The following is a 26661-nucleotide window of genomic DNA, read 5'->3' as shown; positions in this document are numbered from 1 at the left end:
GCAGGTTTATTTTCTGCTATTGAACTCAGCTCTGGATTCCTGGAAGGTATGGTGACCCCAACCACTAATGCTGGAAGTTTTAGCCAGTATTTGTGCAAGAATAACTAATGGCTTACAACCCCCATGGTCTGCTGCTGCTCATCTCAGGTCCCTGGTTGTTTCCTTTTCATTTCTGGAGTCCAGTGCTGTGAGGCAAGATGGTGCTGCTATGGTGCCCACCACCACAAGGCAGGAAGGTTTTATTTTCTCTTCTCCGATTGGACTTCTAATCTTCTTTTCCCTGTCCCTTGTATCTATCATTTTTATTTTTCTACTAACTTTGTAGAACACTGTTTTTTGTGGTAATGGAGATCAGGTGCCAATGGACTGGTATGTTCTGCTTCCCTCAGTTGCCATCTTCCCTGAAGTCCCTGAGTTTGAGATTCTGTGCTTTTCCTAAAGACCACAAACCTGTCTCTAAATTCAGCCTTGAGATGCTGCTATACAGTTCCTGAGTTATCATTACTTATCTTTAGACTACTTAGCAAACTAAAATGATAGAAACAGAGGTACACAGAGTCTTCCCCTTGTGATAGCTTGTTAGTAGTATTAATGATGTTTATTATTTTTCAAACTGAGATATATTTCCAAACCAATGATAATCAGCATTAATTTTATGCATTTCTACATGGATTAATCTCCTGTTATGCCCACTAATGCCCTCCTATGAAACAGTAAGAGTATTATCCCTTTGAATAGACAAGGGACACAGCTGAAAATCAGAGCTGAAAAATGACTTGTACAGGATATCTGAGCTTGTCATTAGCCTACAATTACTCCAAGTTAATATGCTTTGTGAGGCTTCTTTGTAGTTGCTGTTGGTTTGATTTGATATATATATATATATATATATATATATATATATATATGAAGTAGGCAGTTGAGTGTGTGTGTGTGTGTGTGTGTGTGTGTGTGTGTGTGTGTATACTCTATTTCTCTATTTCTGGCAGAAGACGACCCAGGTTTTACATTTGCCTCCATGATTGTGAGCTGTGCGGTCATAAGAAAGTTCTGTACCTCTCTTAGTCTCAGAGTTCCCATCTGAAAAGCAGGGTTCACAACAGATCTCCTTCACAGGATCACTGTCAGGACTAAATTCTGTACCATTTAGCAAATCCTTAGAATTTCCTCTGACATAAAAAATGGACACACCAAATATAGGAATCATTTACACTTTGACTGAATACTTATATATCACTTTATATTTACACATGTTCTACATGTATTTGGATGAAAAGTTCTTCATTAATGACAAACATAGTAAGTTTTAAATACTGAGTTCCATAATCTATAAGAATGATAGCCTTCATTTTACCACAATATGTTATAAAGAATATTTGTTCAGTCATAAGCCTACAACTTCAAAAGAAAGACCAAGATACATTTTTCCTCCTACTCTTAAATCTTCAAAATACCCATTAGTCTCTTGAAGGACAGTCATAAATACTGAAAATTTAGTTTATCTGAAACCAACTCTAATAGCTGTCTTCCAACCCATCATCCTTTATATCAATCTTTGGTTGTCAGACTTCAGTGAACACATCTTGGTCTTATGTGATTGAGCAGGAAATGGGGAAATTTGCTTTCTTTGGAGAGTTAATTGGATACCCACTTCTGACCTAAATATTTTTTTCTAAAATTTAAACATAACCTCTAAAATAACATTTCCCCCATTTATTAAATTAGAAACTGAATTTTCCCTCCCCTGGAAAAAAGCACACAAATGGGAACTCAGAAATGGTAATGTCAGGGCTGCCAGTAGTGAACAATTGTGAGACCTTGATAAAAGCAATTTGTCTCTCTAAACCTTCCTTCCCCTTGTTACCTACAAAATTAGGTAGGTGGACTATCATTTCTAGGGAAATGCTATGAAGAATACAGGGGTGAATATATGGTTCCCATCATTCACATGAGTATCAGAGACTGGTGAGGGAGAGAGACACAGTGGGGAAATGTACTACGACTCATCCAGTGAGAAAAACTCTGAGATCAGAATTCTTTCTAGAAAACTTTTGTGAAGAAAGTGGTATCTGACAAGTTGTGAGGGTGGAGATAGAGGAAGAACTGACAAAATTTTTTATACCCCTGAAGCTCAGCCTGTTCCTGAGCCTAGAAGTAAGAAAAAGCAGAACATGTTTTGGAATTGGGAATTGGCCCAGAGAGGCTGAGACTGTCCCCACTTGAAACCTGGCTGTGATGTCTGAAGTTGTATTTAATAAATTGATATATGATGTCAATTGATCTTTGAAGTCTATCTGCTCTTGCCTGCTGGAGCTCAAACTTAGAGATAGTGGAGACTATTGACACTGAAATTGATACCCCTGTCAAAATAAAAGGCATTGTGTGCCCAATAAGCAGTGTTTTTTGCAGTACTGGGGATGGAACCTCGGAGCATTCTACCTCTGAGCTACACCCCAGCCCTATTTTTTTATTCTTTATTTTGAAACAGGGTCTCATTGAGTTGCAAAGGGCCTCACTAAGTAGCTGAGGCTGTCAGCGAACCACAATCCTCCTGTCTCAGCCTTCTGAATGCTGGGATTACAAGCATCTACCACCATGCCTATCTTCCAGTAAACAATTTTGGAAGTTCTAGTTCATCACCAAAATTCAAACCACTTATCTTTTTCAGGTAACTTTTCTTAGGAGAGAAAGATTACTTATCCACATCAAAGGCTTATGTCTCTTGGAACTAATTTTATGGGGACAGAGGGGCCATATATCAAAAGGTTAATAACTAGCCATTTCTTGCCCAGCTATTTTGTGGCCACTGAGCTACCCAGCAGTGGAAAGCACTGAAAGGCAGTGGAAGTTCATCAGGCCTTTTGCCTCTGTCATATAGAGAGCCCATAGCCTCTGGGGCTTGGACTGTTATCACGTCCTTATTCTTGTCCAGAAGACTCAGAACACCTTGTCCTGTAAGAAATCCAATGCTCTTTTCCACTGAAATATACTATGATTGATCAGTACATTTATTTCACTTTTATTAGTCAAAATATATAGACTCCAGTCACCTCTAGAGATGCTGAAATTGTCTTTGCCCCCTGAATCAAGAAAAAATAAAGTGGGAAGATGTGTGCAGAGTATGACATAAATATGACCTCAAATATCTAATTACCTGAAAGATTCTTGGTTCCTTCTGCACCTTTGACAGAATTTCATGTCAGAATGTATCTCTGTTATTTTATCTTTGGCATAAGATGTATCTATGGATGATTGAGAAAAGGTACTATCTAATACTCTGATTAATTTGCAGGATGCTTGAGGATGACTTGAAGCTGAGCAGTGATGAAGATGAACTTGAGCCTGTGAAAACCTTGACCACTCAGTGCACAGCCACTGAGCTCTACCAGGTAGGAGGAGTTTAGAGCTTGTTCTGGGGCTTGAGGGTAGGGAGAAAAAGGAACTGGTATGGTTTTGACAAACTCACACTTTCTCCCTGTTTTGTCTCTGAGCTTTGAAGAGAGGGAAAGAATCAAAGATGGGCATAGTGTACTAAAACTTGTTGAATCAACTTCTTTTCATTAAAGCTAGTGACAGTAAGGAGAAGTGGAGAGCTTTAAAATTGCCTTAATCTCTTCCATGCATAACTTCTTTCCTCATTTATGTACTGTTTATCAATAAACAATAACAATTGCCTTTTCCTTGAATAAAATACAAATTGTCATGAATTAGGTGCAGTGTTATTTTGGTGGTTTTCCTGTGAGGCTAAGTGCTCACACACATTAATTTAGATATAAATATGATTGCTCCATTCATTTTTCCCAGATGGACTGCTTCAAAATGCAGCTCAGAATCAATATGCTACATATCCCACAGATTACAGGAACCTTCAGGCAAAAGGCATCTAGCAAAACCTGCTGTTTTCTGGCTGAATAATATTCCATTGTATCAATATATTACATTATATTTATTCATTTACCAGTTGATAGACACTTAGGTTGTTTCTACATTTATGTTATTGAAAATCATGCTGTGCATTTTTCATGAATATATGTTTTGGATTTTTTGTGTATATACCTAGTAGTAAAATTGTTAGGTCATATGTAATTTCTATTTCTAACTTATTGAGAAATTATCAAAATCATTTTCATTCAAAATGTATGGTACCATTAGATAACATAGTTTTATATCCTCATCTTATGACTGGGTCAGTCATTACCTCTAGCAACATCAGGAGGAGGAGTACTGAGAGTCCCAGTTTTGGAGCCACTCTTAATCCATATCAATAATAGATTAGGTGTTCTGTCTCATTCATGCCTCACAAAATATCTTAGATTTGGGCCTCTTTTCTGAGCAATAGAATTACAGAATCATGCTATCTGTGGAAGAATGAATTGGGGGAAAGAATACAAATGAATGCATGAATGCATCAGTCCATTAAATGATGCTCCCAAAGGGCCAAACTTTACCACTGGTTTGAGTCAACATTATATTTAGAACCTTTCTGAGAACCCAGTTGCAGGATTCATGCACAAATAAAACAATAAAAAAGTAATTCACTTTTTGGAGACATCCCTAAATCATCTCATTTGCAGGAAATCAGATTGCCCAGGATTAAGAAGTACACAGAAATCTTAGTCAAATATCTTTTAAAACCATAAGAGTCCCAAAAGAATGTACTCACATGTACATATGAAGTTGAAACACAGAATTCAAGATATGTCAGTTTTGAATAGTGCATTTCATTACCAAGTATGTTATAACTAGAACCCCCCTTTATCTCCCTATGACTTCCACATTTCACAGCAACAGCCATTTGAGAAGGCTGACAGGACCTGTGCACGGATCATATAAAATGTTCAAAACCTAGGGATTATTCCCTCAAATAGATATATGAAACATGAGGTTGGAATGGGAGAAGTATAGCATATACATTACAGATTCCAAATGGTCAACTATGGAGGCTCAGAATTAAAAGAAAACATTTCTTTTTTGCGGGTCTGCGGATTGAACCCAGAGGCATTCCAATTCCGTGCTATACCTCTGCCCTATTTTTTATAATTTATTTTGAAACAGGGTCTCACTGAATTGCAGAGGGCCTCACTAAGTAGTTGAGGCTGTCCGCGAACCGAGATCCTCAGATCTCAGCCTCCCAAATACTGGCTATAAGAAAACATTTTTTGTGTGGTACTGGGGTTCCTGGAATCCCATCTACTTCTGGGCTACACTCCCAGACCTATTTTATTTTTGGAAACAGGGTCTCTTAAGCCAGCGTCTGGCTTGAAACCTGCATGATACTTCTGTCTCTGCCTCCCAAGTGTGGGAATTACAAGCATGCGCCACCACGCCTGGCAAGAAAACATTTTTAAAACAAGATTTTACCTTCTAATAACTTTGAAGTCCAAGATATACAATTGCATTTGTACGTGGTTTCAGTGAAGAAATGATAGAGATTATACCCTGATTATATGTGTTAACATTTTTGTGTGGTCTCCCTACATTCCTTGATGCATTTTATTTTCTTGGTTGGGACTATTTGGGAATTATATATATGTGCACTGTATTCTATGGTTGTGTGTCAATGCTGGAATGGTGTATCATAGCAAGTGAGAGTATAGTTGTATAATGGAAAAAAATGGCTTTGAATCCTAGTTTTGCTATTTTCAAAGTAGATGACCTTGGGTAAAAGATCATAATGTCTATAAAATGGAGTTAACAATAGTACCTACATAATCAAATCATTCTGGAGATTCAAAATAGATGAACAGATAAAAGCACTTGATGCTAAGTTTAGCACATAGTAGGTGCTCACCATTTTACATGATAAACATCATCATCATTGTTACTATGAATAATAATGATATAAAAGTATGGCATTTTTGAGATGCTATATATTTTATTTTACTTTTTTTTAAGGAACGGAATGTTAAAGAGAGCTGAATTATCTAACTATAAACCAGCCTTCATGTAGCAAGCTCAAAAGAAAAAATTCTGTCATGTCCTAACATTTATTAGCTGTGTCTGCCTGGCCAGAGATAGTATGAGTGCAATCATTACAGAATGATTTTTGGAGTAGAGAAGTCTGGGCTTAAGTTCCAGCTCTCACATATTAGCTACATCACATTGGGAAAATTACCTAACATCTCTAAGTCTCATAATTGTGAGGATCAAACAAAGATTATTAGAAAGTGCCCTGAAGATTGTAAGCACTGTACAAATAGGTGGCTGTTCTTCCTGGTGACCCATTTGAAATGTTAACTTGAAGCCCCTCTCTTTGGACCCGTAGGTAAATAGACATTATTCTTATTTGGGGCCTAGGCTTCCATAGTAATGTTCTAGGGACTGGACTAAATATTTTTACCAACCCCTAAGGGCATCCATCAGATGTGAATGGCCTTAACTCTTTTTTGAGACCCATAAACATTTAAACCAGAGGTCCCAGAAAGAAAGACCAGATCTCCAATGATACTGCACCAATTCCTCCAGGAAATTATATCTCTAAATTTTTCTTCAGAGGATTGATGTTGGTGGAAATTTGAGTCATATGTTTGATTACAGTTATTAGCTTCTGTTTATCAGCTCCTTCTCTGACCTGGAAAAGGCTTAAAACATCTATTATGATTCAGTACTCTTGTTTCTTCCAGGAGCCAGTCCTAGATAGGCCAGAAATAAACATTTGAAACTGACATTCCTTATTACAAAATTGTAGAACACTGTTGGAATCTGACTTAGCCCTCTGTGTCTTTGCACTTCGTACTTTTATCTGCATAAATGTGCATGTTGCAATATGTTTTTTAAAATAATTCATATGGTGGTGACCTGGATAGGACTTGTGGTTCACATAACATCTTACCCAAATTATTGCATTTCTATTTCTCATGCACTGCTGGTTGGCATCACAGATATAAATCCAGCTCTGACCTTCCCCATTCAACACTTAGTGAATTGTCATTTTAAAGCCATTCATCTAGGGCAGCCAGTGATGCTGTAATGAGTCTACTGGGGTTTGGCCAGGGAGTGGCCTAGTTTGGAAAGATAGGCATCTAGCGAGAAAAATGTGTTGTGTTCTTAGCCTGCCCCCATCTCATACTAATGAGCCTTCAATTTTCTTCTTGTCAGTTTTTTCTTTTTTATATTTCGTGGAACTAAAGGAACCTCTGAAAGTGAGAAGTTAAACCTGGAATCAATTTTAATTTATAGCTGAGAAGCAGTTATTGATGCTGTGCTTGCAGTTTAATAAGAGATCTAAAGATGTAGACCTTGTGGTTCTTTTTTCAACATAAGCAGCCTAATAAGTCTCAAATGTTTTTAACAAAGAAATTTTATTGAAAGTTTTATTAAAATTACTGTCTTTAAAGTTTTAAGTTATCCAAAATTTGACCTATTTCAAAGTCTTCTTAAACATGTAATGGTCAAGCTCCAAAGCTCCTTCCAGCACATAGTCATAGAATCATGTAAACTCTCACAATTTCATTGGATGATATCAAGCTGTCAGATTTACACAATTCCAAGTATGTAGTCTGTTATTCTCTGGTGGTATAATGGTTCGAAAGCCTAGCTGGATCTGGGCATGACTCTCTCAGACTGACATTAAAAGCAGCAGATTTTAGATATATAAAGGTCATAAAAAACACAGGCATTGCTATAAATGGCTTTTAGGGCATTTTAATATTAAAATATTCTGTTAATATGAATTAGGCTAAAACCATATTTGACTTCATTTTGTGCAGTTAGAAGTTCAGATATTGTCAATATGACTAAATATATTTAGTTAGCAACCTAGATCAGCCAAAGAACTCTGGATAAATCTTGTGTATTAGCATGCTGTTACTTCAAAAACAAAGCTAAACAATTTGAACTGTTTTTGGTTATGAAGCCTTTCTAATGTGCTGTGTCTGAGTACATTATAGTATGTAGCTATACCTAAATTTCTTTAACTGAATAAGGATTATCCTGCTGCCCTTTGAAATGTGTGTTTTATTCAAAACATGTTACTAAAGAACATAAAAACTTTGAAATGCAATGCTAGTGGCAGAGCAGGACCTCAAGCATATTACATTTACAGAAAATAAAATGTCTTCTTAGTCTCTTTACTACATTATTTTATTTCATCTTTTATATCGATATGTCTCTATAACATACACAAAGATCTTGCTTTTAATCCATATTCTTGATCTTGGTTTTACATTTGAACCAATTTTGTTTGTTGTTACTATTGTTGTTATCAGTCTACCTTCAAAGAGCTAGGTTGATATTTGATAATTGTAAATGAAATGAGTTATAGAACAGCCGAAAGCCTGAAAATTCTGGCAGCTTTGGTATGTGTTCCCAAACCTGTGAAGCACATTGAACTTTCTAAACATTTGCCAATTTCAATAGAAATCCCTATTTTATGTTGAAAGTTTGCTGGTGAAAAAGATGTAATAAATTTTATTCCTGCTCTCAGCTGGCTTTTTGGGGGTTGATGTGGTTCAGTGAATACATTAGTCATGATAACAGATACTTTTCCCTGCTATAATTGGTCCTATTTTGTAGCCATGCTTCTCCCTCATCATGCTGAAGAAGTTGTTACCTCCCCAAGGTTTTGTCACATTTCCATTTACTTTGTTATGAACATAAAGTCTAGGGACTGCCTCTTTGGTAATGACATCAATATGGCAGACACACAGAGAGAGGTCCGACTGTCAGAACTAGAAAAACAGCAGATGGATTAGGATGAAACTGGCTACAAAATAACTGATAGAGTCTTTTAGTTTAAACAGTTTATCTGTTATTGTCTTTCATTTAAAGCCTGGACATAATGATGGAGTTTGGGCTCTTAAAGGTACAAAATGTAACTGAAAAAAATTCATACATTGTCATACTCCCACTATCCAGCAATTAAAGAATGAGAGTACATTTTAATTTATTCATTAATGTCAGGAAAGTAAATAGGATGACATATAAGGTTAATAGAATAACACTGGCTTTCATATTCCCAAGATTGTGTTTCCCATTTTGCTGAATTAGCATAGAGACTAGATTAATAAAAAACTGCTTGGGGGTTGTATGATGTGATTTTGAATATGCTTGTGGCAAGTCTGTGTCTGCTTAGGAACCCACATGCTGAATTTTTCCATTGTAATTAGGTCTTCTACATTTAGTACCAAATATTATGACTTGTAATTTTCCTATAATGCAATGCCTTGAGCATACAGTGAAGTATAGAAGTGCAATGTTTTATATGCTATGCTTGTCACATGGTCAGCAATGGCCAAATATGGGCTAATGTCCACCACACTTTATGAATTACCAATCAGTGAACATTTTTATGGCACCAGGGATTGAACCCAGAAGCATTTTACCTCTTAGCTAAACCCAAGCCAATTTTTTTCTTATTTGAAAATAGGGGTTCACTAAGTTGTAGAGGGCCTCATTAAGTTGTTAAGATTGGCTTTGAACCTGAGACCTCCTGTCTTAGTTTCCTAAGTACTGGTGTTTCAAGTGTGTGCCACCATACCCAGCTATGTGTGAATAGTTTCATAGCAAAGCAAATGGCTCTTTAGCTTAGCTGAACATATTTCTAACAATGACTTTAAATCAGACACCAGTGAGAGTGTGCTGCTCACCCCAAATCCAATCAGAAACAAAATAAGTATGATCTGTTACATCTGAGTCAATCACTCTCACTTATGACAGGGATTGTCAAAGCCTTTTCATCCATAATGAGTATCCAACACATGTTTGGTTCTATAAAGATGGTGGCAATAAGAACCACAGGCACCTTTATGAAGTTAGGAATCAAGAAGCACAGATTTGAATTGAAGTGCCAAAAGGAAGGAGCTTCACTATGTTGGCCTCATCACTGCCCCCAGGCTCCACAACAGTGGTCCACTTTCACCAATTTCCCATTTGATCCAGTAGTTTTTTTCATTTCATTATTTATCAATCATTTATTTTGTTATTTTATTTGTTCATTATAGTCATACATCTTAATGTGGTACAAGATTGTAGAGGCTTACATGCACATATCACCCAATTAGCCTTTACCCAATTCCCACCCATTCATGTTCTTTTTTAAAGGTTCCTTTGTCTTCCAGCTTGAGTCTCAATGCATGGTCGGAGCCAATGCATTTGGTAAATGTACCATGTCTGCTTAAGTATATAGGAAGTTTCTAGGCTTTGAGTTTAATCAGGGTTCTAGAATATTTCTACAGTAATATGAACATTTCCATTAAAAGCTGTGTAACAAAACATGTTTTCAAATTTAAAATGTAAGATTTTGAAATTGATATGGTAGCCATAACAAATTTACTGAAGCTTTAGTTTAGGGGTCAAGTATGCTTTACTCTGCTCCCCTCCTCAAGTATCTACCATCTGCTAGAAAAGCCATCATGCAGACTGTAAACACCAAGGATCTTGTTCTGTGTGAAAAGCACAATTTATCTTGATCTTCAGCAGCATATTTTCTTTTCTATTTATATAACAATAGTAAAGAACATAAGAATTATAAGTGCACAGAAAAGCTGTCATAATTGAAGATTAAATGCCAACCCAAGATTAACTATTTGATGTACAAGTGGATGAGCATATTTTTTAAAAAAGCATAATTTTCCAAAGTATATGGGACCATACAATTTCTAGTTCACAAAATAAATATATTTTATGAGTCTTCAGACCATTAGACCAAAAATTTATGAATTTGCTAAAGGTAATTTCTTGCTAATGGAAGTAGATGCAGGTTTCATGTTTATCCATGAATCATGGGTGCTATGAAATAATACTTCATGTATTTAAAATGTAGAATAAAATGATATGGTCATGCATGCCTCTACCGTCTTGTACTCCATTAAGAAGTATGACTAAAATTCACCAATAATGCTGGGCATGGTGGCACATGCTTGTAATCCCCATGCTTGGGAGGCTGAGACAGGAGGATTGCACAGGTTCGAAGCCAGCCTTGCTGGCTTAAGAGACCCTGTTTACAAATAAAAAGTTAATAGGTCTGAGAGTGTAGCCCGGAGGCAGAAGGGCTTCCAAAAACCCCAGTACCACCAAAATAAAAAAAATAAAAAATAAAATGCACCAATAAGAACTTTTTAAAAATATACAAAATATATAGAATAGAATTCTAGAACTTAAAATGACAACAAAAAAGTCTATACTGCAGTTTCCTAATTTTGCTGCTAAGGAAACTGAGATTCAAAGAAGTCAGTATTTGGTATAGTATAGGGAAAAAAATTGCTGTAGCCCCTTCACACAAAGAATAAGTTGCCCTAAAGAGACAGAGAGCCCAAAAAGAAAAGTATGATAATGATAAAGATATATGATCAGCATTTGCTCCTATGTAGGTTTTGGAATGCTCATATCATTGAGTATGTACTATGTACTGTGAATACTGTCCTCATTCTTTTTTTGTTGTTGTTGTTATAAGTGGTAAGGAGAAAGCCTCTATTAGGTATTGATTGCCTCCCACCAAAAGACACATGTCATTTTGTGAGGTTTGTACACCTAGCATCAAGGGCAAGAGGGTTCAGATAGGTGGGGGGAAGAAATTGAATTTTCAAATACACAAACCTCAGGGAACAGTGACGAAGTGCTGCTTCCATTGGCTCCACTGATGAGAATAATAAACACCTCAAGCCCACACTGAAATGCTCTGCATCATGTCTCCATATTTACTCCACTTAGAGGATGATTGTTGTTGACAGAGGATGATTTTTGTTTGCTTTTATAAGTGAAACATGCTTCTTCCCACCAAGTAGCACATTTTTAATTTATTTAAAATAAAACTAAAACTTTAGTTATAAAGGAAATTGCCAGTGGGCAAATGGATCTTGCTGAAGAGTTTCCTGTCGAGCTCTATTCTATAGGCAACATAAAGAGGGCAAGACTTTACAGAATGTAGACCCTTCTGGATCCTATTGTAATATTATCTGTTAGCCATGTTAGTGAAATACACATGCAGGGACAAGTAGGACCTAGTACACAGTGGCTGTCTGACTGTCCATAACAGTTCTCAATGTCTTTAATGGCAGGGTAGGTGAGTTTTATATGTAAATTTAATGAGGAATGGGCAGTTAGGAAGGGTTCTTATTTATTTTCCTTTTGTTGCTGAGAATTGAACCCAGGAACTTGCCCATGTTGAACAAGCACTCTGCCACTGAGCTACATCCCTAACCCAAATTCTGAGAAGAAAAGTGACATGATCAAAGTGGAGCCTCAGAAAGATTCATTTTGTAGCAAGGAAACAAATTGGGTAAGAATAGGGAGACAATGGATCAGTGAGGAGCCAGTGGTGGCTATAATCTGGATAAGAAGTCAATAGGACTAAGCAAGGCAATAGATGCAGGAAGAGTGAAGAGGGAAAAATAGCTTCTGCCAGTAAGTGAGATGCTAGTTTGTCCTAGGAATATCACCTAGACTCCCTCCTCTTTGTGGTTTGAACAAAAGCCTCATATTCAGTGGTACATGTATCCAGGTGCATGTGGGCCTGTAGCTCAGCTCTTACACCAGAGGCCTCTGTTTCCCTCCATATATAACATCGGATTCTCCAGGGAACTCTATCATACCCAGAGTGCAGTGCTCATGTCTCTCAGAGTGCCCAATCATCTATGATTCATTTAGCTTTTAAATGTTTATTATGAAGATATTAGAGGCATAACACCACTCCCTCTACCTGAAACAAACTTTTTCCAGTGTCTGCAGACAAAGTTCTATTCCTTCACTCATTATGTCTAGTACAAGCATATTTCATTGATATGTTGAAAATGAATCAAATTTAAATTTGGAAAGCCCAGTGCTCTAAAGATAGGGAACATGTTCAAGATTCATGTATAGGATGTTTTCATGTACCTGTCCAGGCACCCATCCAGAAGGTTAAAAATACAGCAGTGGGTAATGTTTTCCTGGAGAATACAGTTCCTGTATGTAAAGTCAAAGATCCAAACTAACACATTCATATCTATGTTCATAGTGGCACAATTCACAATTTCAAACTATGGAACCAGCCAACATGTCCATCAATACATGAACGGATTACAAAATTATGGGATATTTACACAATTGAATTCTATTCAGCCATAAAGAAAAAAAATCATATCATTTACAGGGAAATGGATGGAACTGGTGGACATAATGATAAGTGACATTAGTCAGTCACAAAAAATAAGAAATCAGATGCTATCCCTAATATGCGGAAGCTAGGGAGAAAATGAGTCACAGGAGGAACTCTAGACGAAGAAGGAGATACTATAGATGAGCAAATAAGGTGACTTAGCTGAGGGAATGGAAGGGGTGAAAAGGAAAATTCTCTAATACACATGATGTACATTAGCAATCATACCAAGTTCAATCACTAAGCCAAACATGAGAAGGAGGGAGGGAGAGGGAATGGGGCAGGAATTGGGTAAGGGCTAATTGGGTGATGTGTCCATGTATCTCTCCACCATCTTGTACCCCATTAAGATGTATGACTACAATGCACCAATATAAATTGTTAATAAATACAGGCAGACATTAAGATTTTGCAAAATACTTAGTGACATTTTCTCCTCTTAATCTGCCATTGTGGATGTATGTGCTTGCTGACAGCTGACACTTCAGTTTATAGGGTAGAATAACTCTTCTCATTTTACTCATTCCAGTGAAATATATTTAAATGCTGTAATTAAGTAATTCATTATTATATTATATTCTCAGTACATACCTCTTTAATTGATCTAACCAATACTGTAGGCATTGATTTTAGACTATATGAATACCCTAATGATGAGTCCATTCGTTAATAGTGGAGTTTCCTTTCTGAACTTAGGCAATCAATACAATTTTCTATTACATGATATTAGGTTAGAGTATATCAATGTCTCATAGAACAACCATATGAAAAGCTTAAGAGAGAAAAAACAAAACAAAGAAATGCAAAACCAACACAATTAATTTTTCTTTGTTTGGGTTCCATATTGCCTAATATGCAGTTATTTGAAAATTTCTGAAAGATTGAATTTTTCCTTTTTTTATCAAGAAACATATTCTAGAATCTCGGCTTAAATGTATCTGCTAGTAAAATTACAGGGAAAAGTACATAATCAGGAAATGTAAAAGCCATATTGAGCAATCTTAATATAAAATAACATTTTTGGCTTGACAGACAGCATTGTTATTCATTACAGAAAAAGCAGTATCTTAATACATACCCTTGTAAAATGAGTCCACTGATACAATATCTCTAGGCCACCCAAGTGCACACTTTGACAGGCTCAAAATATATAAAACAATGCACTGAGTTTGTTTTCTGCAAATCTCAGGAGGAGGGTAACATAATGTGTCATATGTCAGGATATAACTATTTAAAGCTCTCTTCTCAGAAGTAGTCAAAAAATATTTTATAAATTTTCTACATGTATAATTTTACAATGTTACATTATAACATTGCATATAAAGTCCATTGTATATTATAGTCCAAGTTTAGTGAACTAAAATAGTAATTAATGACATGATCACTGGGTCCATATTGCTTTACCAAAAATTTTTGAGGTCTGGTCATTATAGAAAAGATAAGACTAGTAAATATATTAGTGCCTTATATGCAGCATTTTCTCCCTAAAATATGTCATGTATGCTGCAGTTCATTGGACTCAGTCTATTGACAGCCACTCAATTTCCTTCTTTCCTTTGTTTCTTTTATCTACTTATTTATTTATTTTTGCTTTTTGGTGGTAGCTTTACATTATATAGTTCTTATAATTTTGTATGGTCCCAGAGTCAATTTAGCTTCAATACTGTAGAAGGATTTTGTACATAGCATAAGGATTTTGTACATAAAAGACAAAGTTCTTACTTTTAGATAGACTTAATGAGAAAGAAGCCTAGGAGTCCATCCTCAGCTACATCGTCCCTCCTGAGGAAATAAATTTACTGCTCAGCAAGATACCTTGAACAGTACAATGCTGATAATGAGAAAGGTATCAACTCATAAACAGTCCTTAGAGTAGGGCAAGTGCCTCCTCCCTGACATCGGTTCTTCATGTGCCACATCGTAGAAGTGGCTTACTTAGAACAGGACTCTCAGGGTTCCCTCATCCTTGTGGTCAAATACTAGAAAAAAGTAAAGATCACCTCCCCATGGAGTGAGGTGTGCAAGGGAACCACTAAAGGAGAGAGGATCTGGAAACTAGGAACTAATGATCCTGGGCTTGGCTTTCAGAAAGAAAAAGAGAAACAGAGAGAGAGAGAGAGAGAGAGAGAGAGAGAGAGAGAGAGAGAGAGAGAGAGGGAGGGAGGGAGGGAGGGAGGGAGGGAGGGAGGGAGGGAGAGAGAGAGAGAGAGAGAGAGAGAGAGAGAGAGAGAGAGAGAGCGGGAGAGAGAGAGATAGAGAGGGAGAGGGAGAGAGAAAGATAGAGAGAAGAGTGGAGCTAATAGAGAGGTTTGAGTGTTGCACATGTGCTTTTACCCCACATCTCCACCTCAGGTGCCCTGAGCCCTCTACCACCAACTCCTAAGGAGATTCATGGAGGAAACTCTGTGTAATGGTATAGACTTCCCTCTTGCTGTGCTACAGGAATATCAGTAAAATCTCAACTTCTTAAAATCTTCCATAAGTACTGCTTTCTAGAAAAGCATTCTGCTCAGCTATTCCTGACACGAAGAGAATAGTAGAGTGATTCTTAAAACTCTACTTTCAATAACTATATAGTTTCATTTTGTTTGGTCCTGAGGATTGAACCTAGGGGCATTCTACACTCCTTCCCCCTGCCCTTTTTGAATTTTATTTTGTAATAGGGCCTTACTAAATTGCTGAAACTGGCCACCATCTGCATTCCCCCTGTCTCAGCCTCCAAAGTACTGGTATTATGTGCACCATCATGCCTGATATTTAACTATGTTGTTTAGATACTATAACTTGGCCACTGCTCAGTAAACTCATAAATAATCTGACCATAAAAACTATACTCTGTAGGAAGTGGTCATAATCAAGTTGTGCTGCATTTGTATAGCATACTGCAGTTTCCAGAGCAAGGTCATCAGTGTTGGCTACTCACACAATTACCATTGATGTAGGAAGGTAGGTATGATTATATTAATTTTTTTAATGAGAAAATGAAAGCTCAGAGATGTTAACACCTTTCCAGTGCTATACGTAGCAAAGGTAGAAGTAGAACGTAGGATTTAACATTTCCTGCATGGCGATTTTCCTTTAAAGCCTACTTACACTCTTCACACCATACTGGAGTCTATTTACAAGCATTGCACTTTGTTTTATCATCCTTCCTTCTATAAGAGCTCCATGGTGAGATAAGAACAATGTTAGGGAAACATGGAGCAGAATAAGGAAAACATGTTTTTATAAGCATATAGATATTATAAATGAAAGCAGTGTAACTGTTAACTGTCTAGCCTCCATTTTCCAATCAGTTTAAATTATTTTAATGTATGTTTTTTTTTTCAAACTGAAATTCAGTTGTAATCCCAATATGTAACTTTGCTCAGCAAATCACACTTAGGCATTTACTTTGAATTGGCTTCCTATTTGCATTATGTCTCTTATTCTAGTACTTGTATCTACAACTTGGGATTGTCTTTACATGTTCCCTTATTTCAAAAGAGAAAGTATTAGTCATATATTTTATGGAATAATTCTTATATGTCTTAAAGAACATGGTATTTGCACTGAAAAACTCACTTTTTTAATTTAAAGTCTAATATAATGATTTCTCAGCCCATGCCTATAAAAGTCAAATTATAGTGGAAGTAAAAGACACAAATTATGATCTGTGTCTCATCTGGTAGAGGCTCTCTGCCACTATTTAGTTGGAAACCTCAAGGTGATGAGTACACAGGAAGATGACATGAGAATGATCATGAGTTAATTTCTAAAGAAAAGAGAATCTCTCAGCATAGAAATTTTAATCAATAGTAAAGCAACCACAAAAATTAATTTGAATGAAGTTATAAGACCTATGAGACCTCCATAAAAAGATATACATTTCAAAGTAACTGGCCTTGAACATGACAATATTCCTCCTGATCAGAGAAAAATAACTGAGTCTAAATGACATGGAGCAGAGAGAACATTTTCAAAAAGCATGTCTCAGAATCAAAGCTAGGTTAAGAAATGTCACTTTGATTTTTCCCTTCCCATCTTATGCCAGTGGCATGATCATTCTGTGACATTCAGCATGTTTAAGAGGAAATTACTTGAACACAGCACCACCCATTATTTTATGATTACCTAAGTCTTCTAGAATAGACCTGTTTGGATTTTAAGGGTTTGAAAATGAATTCATGTGATTTACACAGTGACATTTCTTTAACCCGCTGCTGTAACTTATTTCAAAGCAGCCATATTTGGGAAAGAAAAGATGGTTATAAAGGCAGATTTGAGTGGGTGAGCCTGGCAGACTGGGTACAACTACTGTGGAAAAGATTGATGGCTATCCCCCTTCTTCTTTTGTTTACTTCACCTAGCAGAATCCATACAGTGAGCAGTGTTAGTATCACCTACATAGACTGCACAGGGACAGGCTTTTATATCCTAGATAACTGTGAGAGGTGGTTTGGGCCAACCAGACACATATCATATCTATTGTTTTCTAGTATTCACCTGTTACTTCATTCCTTATCTTTCCTTCCTGTTCTAGCAATTTCCAAAATTCAAACTCAGGCACAGATGATAAGGAAATTATTTACCCTACCAAGCCAAAGAAAATGCCCAAATATTAATGGTTATTTATCTAGCAACAGAACCTAAGACTTACTAAATGAAGATTAGGATTTCCAACACTACCATCTAAAACTAGGAAATGTTTTGGATTTCTAATTGCTATTAAGTTCACTGAGTTGATATGCATAGGGAAAGCTCAGTAAGACAAATTTCATTAGTCACCTAGAATGTCAAGTTCAGTGTTAGATTATATATTGTCTTCATTAAAAATGGTTGCCTCTGTATTCTAATTTACATCAGTATTCTGTTCTTACTCCTTTCCTACCTCCAAGATTCAAAGATATGAAAGTTCCCACTATGATACTTTTTAGAAGGGTCTAAACAACCCCATGATTGTCAAATGCTGCTTTAATACTCTCCATATTAAATGTTATTTCTATAGCCTGAGAAAGTCTAGGGGAGTACAAGCTTGGATTTGATTACATAATTATGCTACAGAAATATGAAAAAAAATCATCACTAAAACCCTCCAGGTGCTTAAACAGTTTGATAGACTGTAGCCATTCTGCCATCAGAGCCCCCAGCTGTGTTGCTTAGCAACATTTTAATTCCAGAAGAATTGAAGGAGATGAAATCCCTGTGGAGAGGGAAACAGAAATAAGAGGGCTATTGACACATGATCTGAGTTGTTTCTTCTAATATACTGTGAAGATCACTAGCTCTTTTCATGAATGATAAATGGACTGTACACAGATCAATGGGTTCACCAAAAACTGGAATCAGGCTCCATGTCTAAGGTGATGCAGGCCCAGAGGCCCAGAGATTCCTAATTTTGAGATTTGGTATATATTTTCTTAAAGTTGCCATGGGAGGAAATTGATGTCAGTATTTGGTAATTCCTTGCAGTTTTCTGGTGTCTGCTAATAAAAGGGATTTTGGAAATGGACACTTTGGCAATTCTGTCATTGTGCAGGTGTGGCTAGATGTCAGTAATAATTTTTCTACCACGTAGAAAAATCCAGGATATGTCTGCAACCATTTCTCTGAACCTCCCTCCCTACACTGCCATTGTAACTCAATCAGACACATATGTGGTAAAATCTGAGCGAATCTTATGAAGGCTAAGATATAGCTGTACATCTAGAAGTCTACCCACATGGCCCCTAGTAAACTTTGCAAGCAGCCATAACAATGCATGCTTCATGCTTGAAAGCTATAATCAAACAGGTACCCATATTTCCTGAGAGAAGAAATTGCTTTCTGTGTCTCCAGTATGCCTATCTACAGCAGACTGCCTTGGTTAGCTCCTTCTATTTCTGAAGAGCACTTTATATTGCATATTGTTTGCATTACTAGTTGCAAAGATTATGCCTGCTAATGTTGTCTAATTGCATTTTTTCTTCTGTTTACAGGCTGTTGAAAAGGCAAAACCTAAGATTAGTCCTGTGAAGTAAGTTATTATTTTTTATTAGTTGGAAATGTAAATTTTAATGGATTCCATGTATGTGAAAAAATAAGGTCATAAAAGACATCTTCAATTTTGAGTTAATCTTCATTCAGTACATTTTAAACACAAAAACAAAATGAGCAAATAAACCAACCAACCTCCAATGAGCAGGCACTGGCTTATATTTTTCCTTCTATCCTTGATGAAGAAATGCCCCGAGCTGTACTCAGTTTACATAAATTAATATGTGCCATCCATGAATAGCTGCCAAATGCTATTTTAATCATATTCAATGAATACTACTTCAAGCCTTTGGGTTTTACACATGCTAAAAAGATTACATTTTTAATTGCAAACCTTGGACCTATGACAGAGATGTAAATGGTTGAAAGCTTGCCAAGTTATCCCCAGTCACATGGAGAGGTTTGGCACCTTGGCATCAAGGCCTCAATATTCTGTTAATGAAAAACTCATAAAAATACATTTAACTCAAGGTTTCTTTTACTTAATAGAGAGCTATTTCTAATGCATTTTATGGAACACTCTTAAATTATAAAAAAGCCACACAACACTCTTTTAAAAATATAGTATATTGTAGACAACCTTTCTCTTTCAGAAGGGAGACTTTAAAATTAAGAAGGAGGCTGTCTTGTCATTTGTATCTGTAAGATCTGATTTTAGTGTTATGATGTAAACCAGTACTGTCAGCTAAGTGGCCAACAGAGGACCTCCTCTATTTGCTGGGTTATTTTAGATCTGATAATTTTGCATATCTAGGAAGTATGTGTTAAATAATTTCAGCCAACTTCCATTATAGCTAATACCAAATGCAGAAATAGAGAGCATGTCGATCTTTTTCTTCTTTTCTTTTCTTTCTTTTTTTTTCAGTACAGGGAATGGAACCCAGGGGTATTCTACCTATGAGCTATACTCCCAGCCCTATTTTTATTATTTATTTTGAAACAGGATCTCACTGATTTGCAAAGGGCCTCACTAATTAGTAGCTGAGGCTGTCCACAAACCGAGGTCCTCCTGTCTCAGCCTCCCACATGCTGGAATTACAAGCGTGAGCCACCAAACCCAGCTGCATGTTGATTTTTAATCATTTTCCAATGACAGGTCAGATAATTCTAAGAACAATAAAACTGTTCTTGTTGTATGAAATAATTAACTTTTCGGGGCACAAAGGTAGTGTTTAGTATACCATTGAATCTAAGCTGCAATACATTTTTTCAAAACATAAACATATTTCATATTTCTTATACCACACAATATTCTTTGTCAAGTCTTTGAAATCTCTGGAGGGGCATATGCAGTCTGGACATGTATTATGCTATAGCATTCCTATGTGAGTATCTTAGTATCTGAATTTTCATCTGGTTGTTCATTTGGGGTGATTTCTTTCCTGTCTGTATGCCCTGAAGCATACAGACTGCACTATGAGGCTGTAGCTGGAGAAAGCTCTGTGGATTACAAAATGGTACTAATGAGGCCAAGGCCTGAACTTTGGTCCTTGGGTGGGCCATTAGTTATCTTCTATTTCACAATTGATTGTACTCCTCCCTCCAACCAGCCTGCTTGCAAATCAGTGCCCCAGGTCACAAGGTGTAGGATAAGAGCTGGAAGATCCCTCAATAGAGCAAACATCTCTAAGTTTAAATCCTCCCAATAGGAAGTGAACCCAAAGCTTCACATTTGTGCTGGGCTGCATTACATTGTATTCTAATATTTTTGATATGAGAACCATTTTGTGCGAATTTGATCTTACAGGTAATTATATTTTCAGTGTAAGCTTTTTAAGGAATATTTTAAGGAGATACAAGGAAACTGAAAGAGTAAAAGAAGATTATGGGCCTTTTTACTTTTAAATAGTTTTGAAAATTTAGTCAGGCTTGGTAGCACATGCCTGTCATTCCAGTAGTTGAGAGGTTGAAGTAGGAGGATTACAGATTCAAGGACAACCTCAGCAATATATGGAAACTCTCAGCTACTTAGTGAGACCGGTTTTAAAGTAAAATAAGACTGGCGTGTAGCTTGGAGATAGAATAACCCTGTGCTCAATCCCCAGAACCAAATACATACAAGCATTTGAAAATCTGTTTAATAAAAAAACTATGTCATGATCAATTAGTAGGTGTTCAGAATCATCTTCTAATTAAATAAGGTAGTGTTCTAAGTGTGATCTTCAGTATCTTATTGCACTTGGACTCCCACTACCAAGCTCACTTGCTCAGCCACGGGCATATGAGTGCTTTAAGAAGAAAGACCTACTCAAAACCTCAGCACAGGATAGGAACTCCAAAGTATAGTTGAGTTACACTGCCTGACAAAAGGGAAGAGTCAGTCAGAGGTTTAAAAGTTTTCTATATAATGATCCTGTTATTATTTCTGATAACTGACAATGACTTTTGGCTATACTTGGCTACTCTGGGACCCCAAATAAAGGTTCAATCCATGTTTTATGAATGAATGAACAAGTAAAGAAATGGAACATATCTAAGAAAATAGTTCTTCCAGAAAGTTGGCTAAGGTTTAATAAAGCTGGTAGAGAGTATCACCATCAGGTCAGAAGGGCTCATGTGTTATAACTGTTTAAGTTGTCCAATCTCTATTATTATTTTTAATGTTGTTCATTTATTATTTTTATTGGTGTATTGCAATTATACATCATAGTGAGGTTCAATGTGATATACCCATTACATGCACACAGAACTTGGTGTTTTCCCTCCTCATCCTACCCTGCTTTCTCCCCTACTCTGTACATAATATTTAAATTAGTATTGATAACTTCATGTATGAACATAGCATTATTTGAACTGTATCCTTCATCAAGTCTCATCTTTCACCTCTCCACCTCCCTCCCCAAACCCCTTCTCCTATTCTACTAGTATTTCCCCTCATTTATCTGAAGTCCCTTTTGGTTTCCAATTTCTCTCTAGATTTCAATATGAGTGAAAATATGACTCAGCTGTAACACTCCAGGGATTCTTACCAAAGAAATTGAAGTCAGAGTATTATAGGGATATATGCAAATCCATGCTTGTAGTAGTATTATTGACAATATCTAAACTATAGAATCAGAATATGTGTCCATTAACAAATGAATGGATTATGAAACTACAGTATGTATACACAGTGAAATTTACTCAGCCATAAGAAAGAACAATATTATGTCACCTGAAGGAAAATAGAGCGAACTAGAGAATGTTATGCTAAGGGAAATCAGCCAGTCTCAAAAAGTGAAGAGCCATATGTTTTCATTCTCTGTTATTTTTGACTCATGTCAGGTATAAAGATGCTATTCTGTTTCCTTCCATTTGTGTCTCCTTTGACCAGTTCTTTGATCTCAAATGCAAAAAATTAACATTTGGTTGCCACTGGGAGCATACAATAGAAAGTGTTGCTAGAAAGTCAAGGTCCGGTTTCATCAGTTATAACTGAAGTATGAACACAGATTGGTGAAGACTCTCATCTGTGTATTTACTTTTTTTGCGGTACTAGGAATGGAACCCAGAGGCATTCTACCTCCTAGATATGCCCTCAGCCCTATTTTTAATTTTTTATTTTGAAACAACATCTCACCAAGTAGCTGATGCTGTCCCACCGTGATGTTCCTTTCTCAGCCTCCCAAATGCTGGGATTGAAAGAGAGCGCCACCACACCCAGTTCATCTGTGTAATTTGACAAAGTCTTTTGATGTACAATTTAGTAGATGGTTAGAAAAATCAAAAGAAGAATATTTTGACATGTAAAAATGATAGGAAACTCCAACTTCAATATCTATACATAAAGTTTTATTGGAACTCAGCCACACTCATTTATTTCTGTATTATCTATGGCTGCTTTTGTCCTACACTGTCCGAGTCAACTAGTTGTGATAAAGTTATATGTAACTACAAAACCAAATACATTTACCATCTGGCTCCTTAGAAAAAAATGTTTGTTACTGCTGCTCTAGTTGATCATGTAAAAACAGGCAGTAAGATTTTTTGTGACACTAAAGGTTAAACTTTGACCCCTTTTCTCTTTGGGCCTTTGAAACAATGAATGTTCTGGAATTTCTGGAATTATATATCACCTAATGCTCATTCCAGGTCTCTTTACTCAGTGCCTTTGAAAAAACAATGGGTGTGAGATCCACTGCTGAGATAATGATGTCTCAGAAACCAGTAAACATACATCTAATACATATTGCTAGTTTAAAGGACATATGCATTTTATAAAATTATGTTACTTCCAGATCTAACTGAGGCTAATGATGTTTATAACTGGGTTGTGGTAAATGATTCATAATATCCATTTAGTTTATACAGTTTTCTTCTTAAAAGGCTTACCCTCCCACCCTGCGTGGTGGCACATGTTTGTAATCCCCATGCTTGGGAGGCAGAGACAGGAGGATCACACAGGTTCGAAGACAGCCTCGCTGGCTTAAGAGACCCTCTTTCCAAATAACAATATAAAAATAGGTCTGGAAGTGTAACCCGGAGGTAGAAGGGTTTCCAGGAACTCCAGTACAACAAAAAAAGGCTTACCCCCTCCCTATTTCTCAATCACTTGGTCAATTTAGTTTTAATACCTTCATGGTTGCAAACTTCTTTCTTCACCATAGGGAAACTATAGTCCACATTAATACACTCCACACAAAGGAGACACTAAATATATGACTCATGTATGTAAGCAAATAATGTTCCTGGATACACTAATGACTGTATCTTGAAAAAGAAAATATCTTTGATGGGGAGACTCAAAAGTGAATGTTCTTAAGATCAGTGATGAGGAAGAGATGCCTGGTATACTTTTCAATATATTGGAACTATGCTGGTAAGAAAGCTCAAGTAGTAAAACTGTGGCTTATTGATGTGTCAGAAGGAGAGAGTTTCACTTGCATACTAATGTTCTGCAGCAATCATCTCTAAGATTGCATTGTGACAACAAGGCCTGAGAGATGTACAGATTTCTCCCGCCATATGTGACTTATCATATATATATATATATATATATATATATATATATATATATATATACACACACACATTTCTGTTATTCAGACATATGTGATAGTACACTTCTGAAAATGTGACTTGCTTTTGGCTAAAAGCCATGCACTAATAAGTTGAGTTGAATCTAACCAAGGCTGACATCTGTTACCAAAAAATTGCAAGAGAAAGAAAGAAAGCAGTTGTCAAGCATAAAATTCGCCCTGCTTTTCCACTTTAACAACAGTAAACAACATGGTGGTTGTCTTTCATAAAACAAGATTCAAACCCACACAGCTTAGCAAAGTACAGTTTTATTTAGAACTGATACATTTTACAGATATAATGGTTTCATTATTAAAAATGACAAATACACAAATTTTTCTGACCAGGATGTTTGCATATTGTTTCCTTATTTATTTAATGAATATTTACATAAGATCTACCACATTCTGGGAACTGTGATAAATGATGAGGGAATTAAAATAAATCTGATTCAGGTCTTACCCTCCAGAAGTTTAAAGTCTAGTCAGAGAGAAAAAATTAGTTTGTAAAGAAGCTTTATCTAGTTAGACAACTCAGTACTATTGGAAATAGCGGGTTGAAAGAAAAGCTGGAGGAGGAGAAATTTGCATCAGAACATCAAAGACTATTGTTCTGAAACATATACTGTTTGAGGCATGACCATGAGATATCTGATGATGTGTAGACAGTTAAAGGCGAAGTTGGAAACCAAGGCTGAGAAGAAATGGTGGTTTAGGACTCTTGGGGCATAACCAGATGAAAGAGATTAACTTGCTAAAATTAAATATTATTGAAGAGCTCTGGTTAATAAATGTGAATAATCAATTAATACCCTAATTATTCAACATAAAGTGTTGATAGACCTTAATTTGAGTTTTGAATCTTATGTTAGGTTGTAGTAGAAAATTGAACATGTTCCTCCCTCTTCAACTAGACTATTTATATGATCATTCTACCTCTTAAAAACAAAGCTTAAAAGCCTGTTTTATAATTATGATCATTTTAGAATATATTTTATCATTTTATATATATCCATGCATGTACATACGTAATAATGATTACATATATAATACACCTGTTTTGTTCTCTACACACAAATGCATATAAATGTCTTTCCCCCATCATTTCTGCCTTCTACATTTGTTAGATAAATGACAAGAAGCCATTTCATTAGAGTTTTAAGGAGACATATTAGGTAGAAGATGATTGCAGTTCCAAGGATGTTGGGCATAACTTTGAAATGACCTCATGGAATCTTGCATGCAGAACCAGTGTCTCTTGCTACACTCTTGTGCAGAGGCACACCATAGACAAGTAGGATGGTAGTAGAGTGCTTACATATATTCAAAGTGCTAAGGTGGTGGGTTCTGAACTGTCTTTTGCCAGACATGAGTCCTGTAGGATTGTCAAAAAGAAGGTTCTAACACTAAGGAAGTTCAGCATGTATACCATTAGATCTTTTTCACTATGCACATTCACACAGTATAGGTCCAGAGAAGTCCTGTAAGAAGAGTTCCATTGAGCTTTGTCTTTCTCGAAGTTTCTCAGATTTGGCCATAGCATACCTTTATAGGGAAGGGCAAATGTTTCATGGAACATGAAACTAGATACTAGAGTTTATATGAAATAAAAGGACCACTGGGAGGCCTTGGTTCCCTATAAGTAGTTTGAGAAACCCAAAGCCCTAATAACTCATATCCAGTTTCTTTTTTTTTGGGGGGGTGGTACTGGGGTTCCTGGAAGCCCTTCTACCTCCGGGCTACACTCCCAGACCTACTTTTACATTTTTATTTGGAAACAGTGTCTCCTAAGCCCGCACGTGTGGCTGGCTTCGAACCTGAACAATCCTCCTGTCTCTACCTCCCAAGTGCGGGGATTACAAGCGTGCGCCACCACGCCTGGCTCATATCCAGTTTCTAATGAGAATATTTGAAGTAAGCACAATATTTGAAAAAATTACATGGGAAGGAAATAAATACCCTAAATGTGACATCACAAAATATCTCCTGTGTTTCTTCTATAGTGTCAAACTCTGATTTCTTTCTTGTGGTATTAGATATTGGATACAGGGGTAATCTTCCTTCAAGTAAAATGCCAGCTCTGTTTTATTTTTTATTCTGAAACAGGGTCTCACTAACTTTCTAAAGGCCTTGCTGAGTTGTAGAGGTTGTCATTGAACCTGTGATCCTTCTGTCTTGGCCTCTCAAGTACTGTGATTACACGTGTGCTCCACAATTTCCTGCTTCTAAATTATTTTTTATGAATCACAAATGTCCTGAAGCACATTTAATTAAAGACAAATTGTTTGGGCATGAAAGTTTATTCAGATTTATTCATAATGTCTGAAAATGAGTAAATGGTGGACTAATTCCAGACATGACCATCTTATATCTGCATGCTTCAAGCTCTTTTTACCTTTAGTCAAGGGGAGAAATTTGGGGCATTATGTTAGAAAAGGAATAATTATTGGAGACTTCTGAGTGTCCCTCACGTGGATTCGAATGGGTGTTTTGATACCTAGTGATTAATTATATGTTGACCATAATGCCCCTGTAAATATTGAAAATAATATAATTACTTTTATTTTGAAGTCT

General features: G+C 36.4%; 1 protein-coding gene across 4 annotated transcripts in view; it reads left to right on the top strand.

Moving 5' to 3' along the window:
- The window catches only part of AFF2 (ALF transcription elongation factor 2), a gene marked incomplete at both ends in the record, with an annotated part of 650103 nt that overhangs the window by 495304 nt on the left and 128138 nt on the right, over positions 1-26661 (top strand). For all 4 annotated transcript variants that reach the window (XM_080718539.1, XM_080718538.1, XM_080718537.1 and 1 more), the window contains 2 exons: positions 3293-3389; positions 19033-19070. In XM_080718539.1, the coding sequence (XP_080574665.1) occupies positions 3293-3389; positions 19033-19070 (135 nt within the window). The remainder of the gene's footprint in view (positions 1-3292; positions 3390-19032; positions 19071-26661) is intronic.

The sequence above is a fragment of the Muscardinus avellanarius genome (genome assembly GCF_963383645.1).
Source record: "Muscardinus avellanarius genome assembly, chromosome: X".
In the NCBI taxonomy this organism is placed as follows: Eukaryota; Metazoa; Chordata; class Mammalia; order Rodentia; family Gliridae; genus Muscardinus; species Muscardinus avellanarius.
The sequence above is the reverse complement of the archived record's forward strand: the minus strand, read 5'-3'. Positions and strand labels throughout refer to the sequence as shown.